The sequence below is a fragment of the Lissotriton helveticus genome, chromosome 3_1 (genome assembly GCF_964261635.1).
Source record: "Lissotriton helveticus chromosome 3_1, aLisHel1.1, whole genome shotgun sequence".
NCBI classification, from domain to species: domain Eukaryota; kingdom Metazoa; phylum Chordata; class Amphibia; order Caudata; family Salamandridae; genus Lissotriton; species Lissotriton helveticus.
This window is the reverse complement of record NC_136061.1, coordinates 704,807,505-704,819,949: the sequence shown is the minus strand read 5'-3', so window position 1 is coordinate 704,819,949 and position 12,445 is coordinate 704,807,505. Positions and strand designations below refer to the sequence as shown.

Sequence of the window (12,445 nt, the reverse complement as noted above, 5' to 3'; positions counted from 1 at the left end):
ATTAAGTTTACCACCCAGGTCCAATTGTATTGTCTTGTGTCTTTGCTTAGGATGCAATATTAGTAGAATGCTATGCACCAATTTCATAACACTCTTCTCGAGACTCTGGTGGACCTTCTAGGCTTGCCTTTATAGTTATGTTAATCTGGAACAGTCTTTTCCATTCATGGGGGCTTTCCAAACACTGCCTACATTTTGGGAAAACCTACACTAGTGTTGGCTTCAAAGAAAGAAGGACAACTTTTAATTAGAGTGAGTGCTGTGTTCCAGTTTTATTCTCTCAAAAATGCACAGATTTCTTTTTATTAAAAGGTAAGTTGGTGAACCTCTATCGACTTTTATCTATGGCTTCATGAAAAATACAGTCTTCATCCTATTTTATCACAATCAAGTGAGAATAAAAGCTTAGAATATCTGTTGATTTCTACGGTGAAATGTAAAACCTGAGTGGGCTTTGTAACCTTCTAGAAAGGTATTTTGTATATAGAATGTTTCGGTACATAGAAGGTAGAAACTCCTTGGAGAAAAAGTAATAAAATGTAAAATGCTAATGAACAAAGTTTTTTTAAACAAAGGATCGAAATCTTCTGTTCATAGTAAGATCTACTGCTCACCTTTCTATGCAACTTAAACAACATAGTGCACATTAAACATGTATTATTTAATAAGTCTATCAAAACAACGTTTTTATTTCCATATAACAGCAGACAAAGTCTGTAAACTATGTCTCCCATTTAATAATTGTTCATGTAGCACATAATATACAGTACAGAAAATACACATGCTGAAAGTGTGTTTTTAAGGACAAACTATCTACAGCAAAGATTAAGACAACATATCTACCTAAAATTCACACACACACATGTACAACCACACACACACACTCATTCCTCTGTGTTCACGTAGTTGATAAAAAACATTGTACAAATTTGACTTTTTAAGAACATTAAATAACCTTTCACAGTTCTAAAAGATGATGTTTTGCTTCTGGCATATCTCGAAGTACTACACAAGCATATTTGTCAAAAAGATGTGAGTATGATGGAATCCGGCTTCCCGTGCCTGAGGTATTGTGCGGTGTATAAGTAAAATGCATTTGACTGGTGCAGAATGCAGATCCAAGGAACTTTGAGTGAGTAGGAAAACTAAAGGACGGTCTTTGGCCTAGTGCACTGCAAAAAACATCAAAGTTCATCGTGATTTCTTGTAAGGTCTTCTCCATAGTTTGTAGCCTGGCTTCCCACAAACATATTAGAGTTTTCTAATATTTCGTCTCTGCTTAGTCGTTGATCCTAAACAGAAAAAATTTAACGTTAGCAACGGCCATTGGCATCCTGGAATTAAAAAATGCAATTAACATGCAGGGCATAGATTAGAAGTACCAATCACAAACCTCACTACAAATTAAAATCAACCGTCTCACCTTCCTACAAAAAACGGTGAATTCTCTAGAGGAGATGTTTAATTCTTTTTGAATTTTCATCTAAGCATGACTTTTGTAGCTCTGATTACAAATGTACCGCTATGATTCTAAGACTCCATCCACAGTAAAAATGTATCGGAGCCCTGCTATTTTTCAGCTATCTTATTAGCATTTCTCAGTCTAGACCCTCTTCAAAACAGTAACCCGTTGCATCATTATTGTTATCATGTGGAAGATTACATAATAATCAGTACAATATGCAGAAAAGATGACTTTTGCAACAACAGATATATCTCCACAAAGAAAGTTAATATACGGCCCAAAAATTATATCTGGAAAAACCTCCCCAGTATCACCCTTTACCACTTACCAAATGGAGTTATATTTAGGTCTTGGCTAACAGCACGCATGCGCTGTTTGTTTCTAGGGGTACTGTATACAGTAAAGGGGTAGGAGGCCACTCTTACTTATCATTGGTTCACTCCATCTTCACTCTTCAATGCAGCTGTTTAATTGTACATCACAGGCCATTGCATCAGTTCCATTCCTTTAGTGGAGCATGGTCAAAGTACAAATTAATTGAACTTAATTTGTGGCCATCTGCTGCGGTAATTTTTAACACGTCAGATGCAGGGAGCAATATAAGGTGTATGTGCAAATGTGTCTAGTAGGAGGCTGATGTGTGAGTATATTCCAAAGAGTGTGGGAACCAAGATCTCCAGCTATCACAAAGACCCATGGCATCCATCCATTCCGTGAGCTGTTTGGATTTGGTCAGTGTGTCTGTCATGGGGTGACCAGAGGGATGGCGTTGAAATTTCCTCCCGCCAAGGTAATATCAGGGGGCATCTCTGCAAAAACATTTGTTCGTGCATCTAGGTTTGAGGTTTGCAGGTGGGGCAGGACATATGCACTCAGGAAGTTGTAAGTCTTACCTTAACGGAAGCCCCCAACCACCATGTACCTGCCCTCGAGGTACGCAAATATGTTAATTACCATCAGGGCTAGGGTCTTATGGAGGAGCATCACCATTACTCTGGAGCCATGGGTGAACCTGACATGGTACACCTGAATGTAACCATATCATTTAAGGAAGGGGAAAAGGATCTACGGTTGCAGTTGCATAGCATATTTTGAGACAGCTGTCCTCTTAATACGGGTGTGAAGGGCGTTAATATTCCAGACCATAATCTGAGGTGTCATTCTATGGTTAAATGTGATCGCAAGTTTAAGTAGATAACTGAATGCAGCATGGATCCAAAGATCCATTGGAGGTCTTTGCAAGGCAACCGAAAGTGCAGCTGTATCGCTTCTGGGTGAACAGTAAGTGTGGGTGTAGCCATGCACGTGCTACATAACAAAAGTAAACAGAGAACAACAGTCCCACCCTCCCAACTTCCCCAAAGCCATACCTCCCCCCATGTATTATCTGTCACCCTAAAGATCCCCATAACAAAATCAAAACAAGTCTAAAGTTTGTCGGATATATGAGATGGACCTCTTCAATGATGGATTATGATGATTTGTGACTGCCAGAGACTGAAGAGTTAGCAGGCAGCAGGAGAGCTTATCTAGGTACTGTCTGCCCAGTCAACGTTTGGGTCCATGATTGTTTCCCAGGAGGCGGGGGAGCACCCGTACTTTAGGGTCTCCTGTGTACACCCACCCACATTTGCATCTGAGTCTAAAGAGGCTGAAGGTCAATGGGACCGAGCACAGCCTGTCCAGGGACACATCTGGCATCCAGTACCCGCCCGCGGCAAGAGTTCAGGGGTCTTTGTTCTTGGTAATTACTGTTTCTGGGTATGCAGTCTTTTCAGAACCTTCTGCTCTATTGCCCATTTCCAGGGTTCGTCCAGAGTTTTGAAGAAGTAGGCAGGTTCCTGAAAGATCACTTTTAGTCGTGTAGGATACATTAGCATATACTGGATGTTCACGGCTCAATGTTTTTGTTTTACTCCATTGAAAGACTTCCTCTGTTTCTGAGTGGCCTGAGAGTGTTGCAGGGAGTCTGTTTGGAAACAGAATTGTTCCTGGGATCACAGGATGTCAGAATTGAGGGACTGATTCACCATACCATATCAGCACCTGTGGGCCCAAATCCGACTAGCTCATAGTGCATTACCTGCCCTCCTAATCTTCCCAGGTTAACAGGTGAATTGGCAACCTAGAAGACAACTCTCTAGTCCCCAGGAGAACCATGGAAACAGATCATCACCTTTTGTTTTCCCACTTATGCCTGTCCATAATAAACAAAAGAAAACACAAGGAAAGTTTACAATATGTATTGAAACTATTGTCCTCTATTACGAAGCAACTGTGCTTCAATTAGAAAACATATACTACTGAGCAAAGTAATCAACATTACTAGCAAACTGTATACAATGAAAAGCACTATCATGGTGAATGATATACCTGGGTAAGCCTACCCTCACAATGTGAGCACAAGGATATATCAGTGATCTCTGGGATTAGCACCGGACCCCATACCTGGTATTTTGTAGTTAGGTGGTCCGATTGTAAGTGTGAACTCAGTTTACACAAGGCTGGGTCACTCAATCCATGACCTGTCCTTCTGCAAGAATCCTCCTCTATGTGTTCCAAAGGGCAAGTCTTGGTTTATATGATAACAAGTGCTGTCTTGTAAAACAACAGCTTTTCCTTTGGGTTGTGTCTAAAGATTAGATTCTGCTGCCCTATCATAGCAGTGTACCACGTTGTTCGACTGAATATCAAGAAGAAGAACTGAATAATAATAACATGTACAGCGTATTTCTAAAATTCTATCATGGCACAAAATAAACATGTTATGTGTGGCTGTGCAGGGCAAAAAGCAGTCTAAAACATACAGTTAGGCTAAAATAAGTGAGAACCAAGTGGGCCCTAAAAGGAACTTACTACAAGAGTAATCAGAGAATATCATAATGTGTTTGGATTGGTATCTCAACGGGCCTGCAACTCTATCTTCTTGAAGGATAGTGCCTCTGTCACGATAATTGAGCAGCTGAGCTATCATTGGGAGTGAGGGGGGATGAACCCTGGTGGGGGGGGTGGAATGTGGGGTCAGGGATCGGTGGGCTCACTCCAGACCAAACCATTGTGAAAGTACCCAAGATTTCAGGAATGTTGTGGCAGCTGGGCTTTCAATCAAACTGCATTAAACAGAGGTTATTCCATTGCGACCTATTTTTAGCATCCTCTGCTTGCTGTTTCAGAGTGGCCATGGCTGAAAGAGTTTTCGCAATAGTAGCTTTAAGTATGCTACATCATCCTCTTAAGTAGATATCCAACACTCTGGTGTGGACTTTCTTGCTCTCATGTTGTGGAGATCTTGCTGAAGAAGTGCTACATCCACCCCTACCTCACCCACTTTGGCTTCCACAGCTGCTCAGGAGGCCTGGATTGTGGTGAGGACGGCGATCATGTTGGTGGGGGCTCTAGGCTGTGGGGGTTCATGGTCCGTTCAGGGTCATCCCTCGCGCTGAGGTTTTATATTTGGCAATGGTAGGTTGAGTCTGAGCCGCAGAGGATTTATCTTGTCCCATGCTGGCGTAGTATGTCAGGGTCTGCCATGTAAGCTTTGTGTTGGTGCCAGCCCCCTATCTGGTACTGAGCTCCGGAGGAGATCACTGGGGGGTAGGGTCCAAAGTCCTGCAGTAAGGGGTGGGCAACGCAGGTGGCCAATGGTCGCAGAGACTAGGTCTTCTACCAGCCCGCTTTCCCTGGAGTGTGCAGTGGGCAGCACGAACAGCTGGCGGTCCCCGGCAGTGCTTCAACCTTTGTGGTGAAGGGTAGGCAATACAGTAGACTACAGGTTATCCAGATCATGTCAACAACCAGCCTGCTTACCCCAGAGGCTGCAATGGATAGCACAAGCAGCTGATGAGCCATCGTAGGGCAGCTTTCAGTCAAGGGTCCTCTCTTCCATGAACCTTCCCATCCATTAACCAGGTAGAGTGTCAGGCCCCTGTGCCTGGAATTAATCTGCAAGCAGGCATTGATCCCTCCCACACTATGAGGGCCAGGCCCCCTTGTCAAGAAGGGAGGATAAAAGAAGTAAGGAGTCTGTATAATCCCCAGGGTACCCTGCTCCTGGCCCATGATGTCGCCTCCCCCAAGGAACCACCTGCCGCTGGGGCACAGCAGTCCCCGCAGCAGCCAACACGTCCAGAGGGTCCAGCCCAGGCCACCTATAGGGCCTATTAGGCTGTGTGCGGCCCAGAGAATGTCAGTTAGGGCCTGTTTGGAGGTCCAAACGCTGTGCCGATAGGGCGGGTCAGGAGAGGGTTGCTGTTAGACCTGGCATCTTTGGCAAGATCCCTGTCTTTTTGCTTCTGACTTCCTGTTTTTTGATTGCATACAGCATTTCGATTTTTGCTCATTTTAGGACCACTGGCTAGTGCTAAAGTATAAGTGCTCCCTGTGTAAACTGTATTGGTGATTGGTTTATCCATGTTGGGCGTAAATGATTTCCTGGTAAGTCCCTAGTAAAGTTCACAAGGTGTGCCCAGGGCCTGTAAATCAAATGCTAATGGTGGGCAAGTAGCACTGATTGCGCAACCCACAAGATTAGCCCTGTAAACATATCTCAGACCTGCCACTGCTGTGTATGTGAGCGCAGTTTTGAACTGCCAATTCAACCTGGCAAGTGCACCCACGACCCAGGCCCAAACCTTCCCTTTTACTACATGCAAGTCACCCCAAGTTAGGCCAAGGCAGCCTTATTGGAAGGGTGCATTGTATTTTAAAGGTAGGACATGCACTGTTGTGTTTTACATGACCCGATAGTGAAATACTGCTAATTTCGTTTTTCACTCTTGCAAGGATTATCTCTCCCATAGGGTAACATGGGGATTGCCTTGAAATATCTTTGAAGTGTAATTTCCCATTGGGGGCAGATAAGAGATTTGGGAGCAGATAGAGATTTGGGAGTTTGGGGTCTCTGAACTCACAATTTAAAAGTACATCTTTTGGTGAAGTTGGTTTTTAAATTGCATGTTTGAAAATGCCACTTTTAGAAAGTAGGCATTTTCTTGCTTAACAATTCTGTGACTCTGCCGGTCTGTGGCCTCCGCGTTTGGGCTGGCTGACGGTTGGGCTCTTGTGCATTCATTCTAGACACTCACACAAAGCAAGCTGAGGTGTGCCTTGCATAGCCTGATGGACCTTCACTAGGCTGTTGGGCCTTCCTGAGCCAGAGTGGTGGGAGAAGTTGTCACTGACATTTGAATAGGGCTGTGCCTGTCCTCACAGAAAGCTGTCTCCACTCCCCTGCAGTGTGTCCGGAGGCTGGTCAGGGAAAGGAAGGGTCTTGTGCACAACAAAGACTTTCCTTCGAAGTTTTCCTACTTCAAAGGCCGAAAGGGATATAAGTATTGGACATCCGACACCCCAAAATCAGAAAATTTCAGGGCTGAAGGATATTCTGCCAGGAAGAAGATCTGGGTGCTGTAGGAGGGACCGCCGCTCTACCTGTTGCATTGTGCTGGCCAGCTGCTTCTGTCCCTGTAGTGAAAGGAAGCACTTTGCTATCGGAATCCTGCTTCCAAGGTCTCCAAGGGTCTGTGCATGCTTGCTTCCTGTTAAGAAGTCTTAGGGCCATCAAAGACTTCACCTACAAGTGCCTGTACTCTTTTGCTGAGAGCCCTGATGTGTCTAGTGGTGTCCAATCCAGTTCCTGGTCACTTGGAAGTGTAACCTGGTGAGCTAATCCACATACTGACTCTCAGTGCCCATTTTTTAATCGCTGTACGGCTAACAAATCACCACTGCCCGAGCACCGTGTCACCGACGTCCATGGCACCCGCTTTGACTCTGATGCAGCCCCTGCTTTGTGGCTGAAGAATCTACACATTGCCTGTTTCACAGCTGTAAAATTGACGCAAGTCCTGCTTCGCCGCCGCATCGACACAGCGCATCAGGATTTTTGGCGCATCGTACTTTGCCTTCATCAACGTTGCCCAGCAGTAAGGAACAGAGGCCGTGTGTTCGGAGATTGGCGCATCACCTCCCCTTCCAGTAGAGAACCAACGCATCACCTCCCCTGCATGGCAGTAAGGAACCAATGCATCATCTTTCCTGGCAGTATGGAAGCGATGCATTACCTCCCCTGGGAGAAAGGAACTGACGCATCGCTTTGTTTTACCGGAATCTCAACTCAAGGTATAGGCGCTATTACCCACCAAGAAATACATCAAGATTGGTGCTACAAAAGAGGAAGCCAAAGGTTGTGATGAAAGGAAGGGGTAAAGGAGGTTCACAGAAAGAAGGGGTAAAGGGGGTATAGAAGGAGTAACCCCTCAAGAGTGTAGAACCACACTAGGGAGTACTAGGATAAGGGAGGAATCTAAGAACACTCCAAGGGTGGCGAATGTGGAAGTGGGAGAAAGAAAGGTCCAATGAAAAATATCTCCAAAGATTAGGAGGGAGGACTAATTTTCTAATCAGTGTGAAACCCCAAGGGTGGCAAAAGGATAATAACAGAGATTTAGCTGAAGGTGGGAGATTATCAAGAACATTATTTAGGAAGAGGAATTTGCAGGAAGGAGAGATTAGTGGCAACATAGCAGCAGAAAATAGGGATAATTTGTGGTTACATTTTGAACCAGCTGAAATAGTGAAGGGGAGGAAAAAAATAAGGAAGGTTATACCCCTAAATCGATCCCAGCTTTAATTCTCCTTCTCAAAATGTCCAAGTTAGAGACAAATTGGTACTAAGGATCTGAGACAGGTAGGATTTAGCTATAATAACAAAGGGAAAGAAATTACCAAGGTGTTAGTATACTCAGGGCTGGTAAAAGGAGCCATCTTAAAAGTCGTAAAAGAGGTAGTGAAAGAGGGGATAAGAATAATACCACATGGGGAACTGGGTCGTCCAAAAAGACAGGCCCTTTTTGAAATGTCTTGCAGGATGAGGGAAAAGACAGGTAAGGCTGATAGTAGGGGAAGGAAGGGAAAGAGAAAACAAAAATAGCTGTTGAGAATCATGAGTTTAGTAAACCCTGGAGTAAATGGATTCCAGAAGATAGTTTGCTAAGCTCGCTCCAGTGGAATCAGAACGATTTTGATCATCTTGGTGATATTGATTAGGGAATTGGGGTGTCGCATAGCTTGAGATTTATATCATGGAATGTAAATGGGCTAGGAGGTGAGACAAAAGTCGAAAGTATAAAACATCTAGCCAAGGGTGCAGATATAATTTCCTTACAGGAAACATGGGTATGCAAGAATGCCCCTGTTATTGAGGGCTTTGCCCATCTGCATAGGCCTTTGAGGAAAAAAGGTTGGTCATCCTGCCGGGGGGATTATGACACTCACCACAACTAGGATTGCAAAAAAAGGTGACGTCAGTAAAGGTAATATGCAAATGGTTGTTAGTCTGTAAGGTATCCCTACTGGTCATAGAAAGGAAGTTTGAACACCTGGTAATTGTGAATGTTTACATACAATGGGGCTCCGACGAGGAGTATGAGTTGGAAATGGGGCATTTCAAAGAAGATAGGGGCATTTCAAAGAAGATATGGACATATTGTGTGAAAAATTTGAGAATGACATGATCATTGTTATGGGAGATTTTAATCATAAATTGAACCCCAAAAAACAAGATTCCTGGTTTAAAGAACTTTTGGACTCATATAACATAGTGCCACCTGTCTTCCCAAATTGCACCTCTTCTAGACAAGATGTAACGCTAGGTAACTACTTGGGGTTAAAGGGGTTGTTCTGCTTAAATGGTGGGATGGAAACTGACTGCCCGGACAAACAGACCTTCAAGATAGGTACCCAACTCTGCCCAATTGACTATGTGTTTATTCACGCTTGGAATTTCGCTCTATTAAAAGGGTTCTAGGTAACGCAGAGTGAAGGCAGAGATCATAAAGCTAGGGGGTCGATAAGCCACTGTGAAATAGTACATCCCCATCAATTAGAGTACCCCAAATGCCCGACAACCAGATTGACAGATGTATACATCTAAAAGGTAGCTAGCTTTCAACAGAAACTAAATATGGAAAACGCAAAGGTTCAGAAAGTGGCTTTGTTTGAGGAAAAATTGGAAGAAGTCATACAATGCCTTAGAGTAGAATTACAAAGCATACAACGCAAGGAAGACAATTAAGTTGGTTTAATTGGGAACGTACGACTAAGAAAAGATTAATAAGGAGAGAAGAAAGAAGGTTAAGAATAAAGTATAACCAGGGAAGACAGTAAAACTGATTATAATGAGAAAAGAATATATAACGTTGGTTACAAATCAGAAGAGGGTTTTTAAAGAGAAATGTTGGGCTAATTTGCTGGAATCAATTGAAGCAAAAAACATACGTAAGTTCTGGAAACTGATACAGGAAGCATCTGGACAGTCCCCGAAGGCTTTGACTGTGTAGTGGAAGAATCAGCATGGGAAGAGTGCCTAGGCAAACTGTAAGGGACAAGTTTAATTTCTGCTGGAGGCAATACTTAACACTGGGGAGGGGCTGTGGAACACTTAAAAACTCTTTTAACAGTAGAAAAGGTAAAAGACACTATAAGAAACTTAACTTTAACCCGTCCAAAGGGACCAGACAACCTCTCGGCCATTATAATAAAAACTCAGTTAAATTGGTGGGCGACATTCCTATCCTATATGTTTTTGGCCATATAGGATTCTGGCCAAATCCCCAATAAGTGGAGGGGGAGCAGTAATTAAACCAATCCACAAGAAGGGAGATAGGAAAGCCCCGAAGAATTACAGATTGATCAACCTGCTGGACATTAGGAAATAAAAGTCTTCGCCAAAATAATCCTGGGCAGCCTGAAAGATTGGGTGGAACAGCGGTTGATCGTGCCAGTGGAACAAGGAGGGTTTTAAGTAGGAACACTCTATGGTTGACCACTGTTTTGCCCTATGGGCTATGGCGCGGAAGACTTTGGAGCAGCAAGGAAAGATGTGCTGATGCTTTGTAGAATTCCGCGTGGCATTCGATCTGGTTGACAGGAGATGCCTCTGGGAGACCCTAAGGAAACATGATATTCCAGAAGGGCTCCTGGTTGTAATCAAGGAGTTAGATAGCAAGAAATGGACCTAAGTCATTAAGGATATGGCGGGGGCCCTGACACCGAAAATAATGATTAATAATGGTCTAAGGCAGGGCTATGTATTGCCTCCCTACTCTTCGCCATGTTCGTGGCTGATTTGCCAACTATCTTGGTGGTGGATAGAAGTGCTAACTGAAAAATGAAGGGGAAACAACTTTCCTGCCTTCTGAATGCCAATAATTTAGTAATTCTCAACCAGACAGAGATGGGCCTACAGAGGAACTTAAATGCTTTTAGTGAATACTGTGCGGCTAAACAATTAACTTTAAATATGGATAAAACCAAAATTCAGCATTTTGGAAAGAGAGACCAGAGGTTTAATTTGTGCCTGGGCCCAACCAAACTGGAAAATGTGAACAAGTATAAATATCTCGGTGTCTGGTTTGGCAAGTCTCTAAAATGGGACATGCATTTGGAGGCACAGAAAGCTAAAGCTCTCACATTGGTGTATGGGCTGAAAACATTAATCAGCATCTATGGGGATATGTCCCACAGACCATTGTTGAAAGCGTATAATGCAATGATACCCCCGCAATTACAATATGGAACAGAAGTTCTGTGCTTAAGTGGTAAAACCAGTTGGGATATTGAGGAAGAGAAATGTATAAAACCTCTAATGTCATTACCGGGATCATTTATGATCCAGGCAATTAGATTGGAGCTGGGTATGACATCGTGGAATGTACAGGTGCAATTGGCCCTTTTAAGATTCTGGGAAAGATTGGTTAGAGGAGAAGACATAAAAGTGTCACAATGGTGTAAGAATGAGTCCCAGCTTAGTGACCTAAAAGGGCCAAAGAGGGCAGAAAGAAACTGCTGTCTGTGAAACTCTAAAAGTGAGAACTAATGAGCAGACTCTTCTATTCTATTAGAAGCTACGGACTGTGAACTTAGAACATTAGGGAAGGAAGAATCTATGCTGGAAGATATGGGGTACCTGAGAAAGAAAGAATCTGTGAAATATATGATGAACAGTTGAGAGAAAGAAATCTGGTACCCCTATCTGGACATAATACCCAACCAATGCCTCAGAGCTGAAGTTCTAAGATATAGAATAGGCATTAATCATTGTGTATCAAATGGGAGAATAAAATCAGTAATGCTACGACCGAATGGCAAATGCTCATGTAGGCTGGGTACAAAATGTGATAATTTACATATTATAATGGACTGTCAACATTTTCTACCATTGCAGAAATTGTTTTTACGCCCCATCTTTTTAAAATACGGTGTCGCTTTGCATTCCCAAGAGATTGAACTTCTTTTTGATATGCCGAACCTTGAGATAACAATAGCTATTGCAAAGTAGATGAAGGCCGTAAAAAGGTCTTTCTTGGAAAAAGAATTGGATGGTTGAAAGAAAGGCAAGAAGTTAGGATGGTTTTGATCTTAATTTTTTAATCTTTAGAAATACAATCTTTAGAATAGAATTTGATCGATTTTGGAATATTATGTTTATTTATAGGTATGTCTATGAATTATATATGAAGCACTGTGTAAACTGAAAAGAAGTAGGTGGAAATCAGACCATTACAATGGTGTTGTTAAAGATTTGTAATGTAATGATTTTTAAACATTTATTTAGTGCACCATGTTTTTATGTTGTTTAAAGACCTAAGGTCTAAATAAACATATTTCTGACTGACTGAGTGCTGTATAAATACATTACATAATGCCACCAAGATACGCTGACTGCTCTTTCCAAACTACCAGAGAGTTTAGTACAGGTTTCTTTAATGACTTTAATAGTTCACCCTGACAAGCATTGTGATTAGTATTTGAGGTGGGTCCTTAACCCCCACCACTAATGCTCCTATTTCTTACAGTAATTAATAGCCGTTGTGGCACAGGGGTGTGGGCAATAAGCTCAAGTTGACCAAGTCATACCTTATATTGCACATCATACTGTAAAAGTTCAAACACAGCTACCAAGCAGGGCAACATATATAA

General features: G+C 42.7%; 1 protein-coding gene across 1 annotated transcript in view; it reads right to left on the bottom strand.

Moving 5' to 3' along the window:
- Positions 1-247: 247 nt before the first annotated feature.
- The window catches only part of RCN1 (reticulocalbin 1), a 240,320-nt gene continuing 228,122 nt past the window's right edge, over positions 248-12,445 (bottom strand). Inside the window, exon 6 of the mRNA XM_078680842.1 lies at positions 248-1,292. Coding sequence (XP_078536968.1) covers positions 1,185-1,292 — 108 coding nt within the window. The 3' untranslated portion in view covers positions 248-1,184. The remainder of the gene's footprint in view (positions 1,293-12,445) is intronic.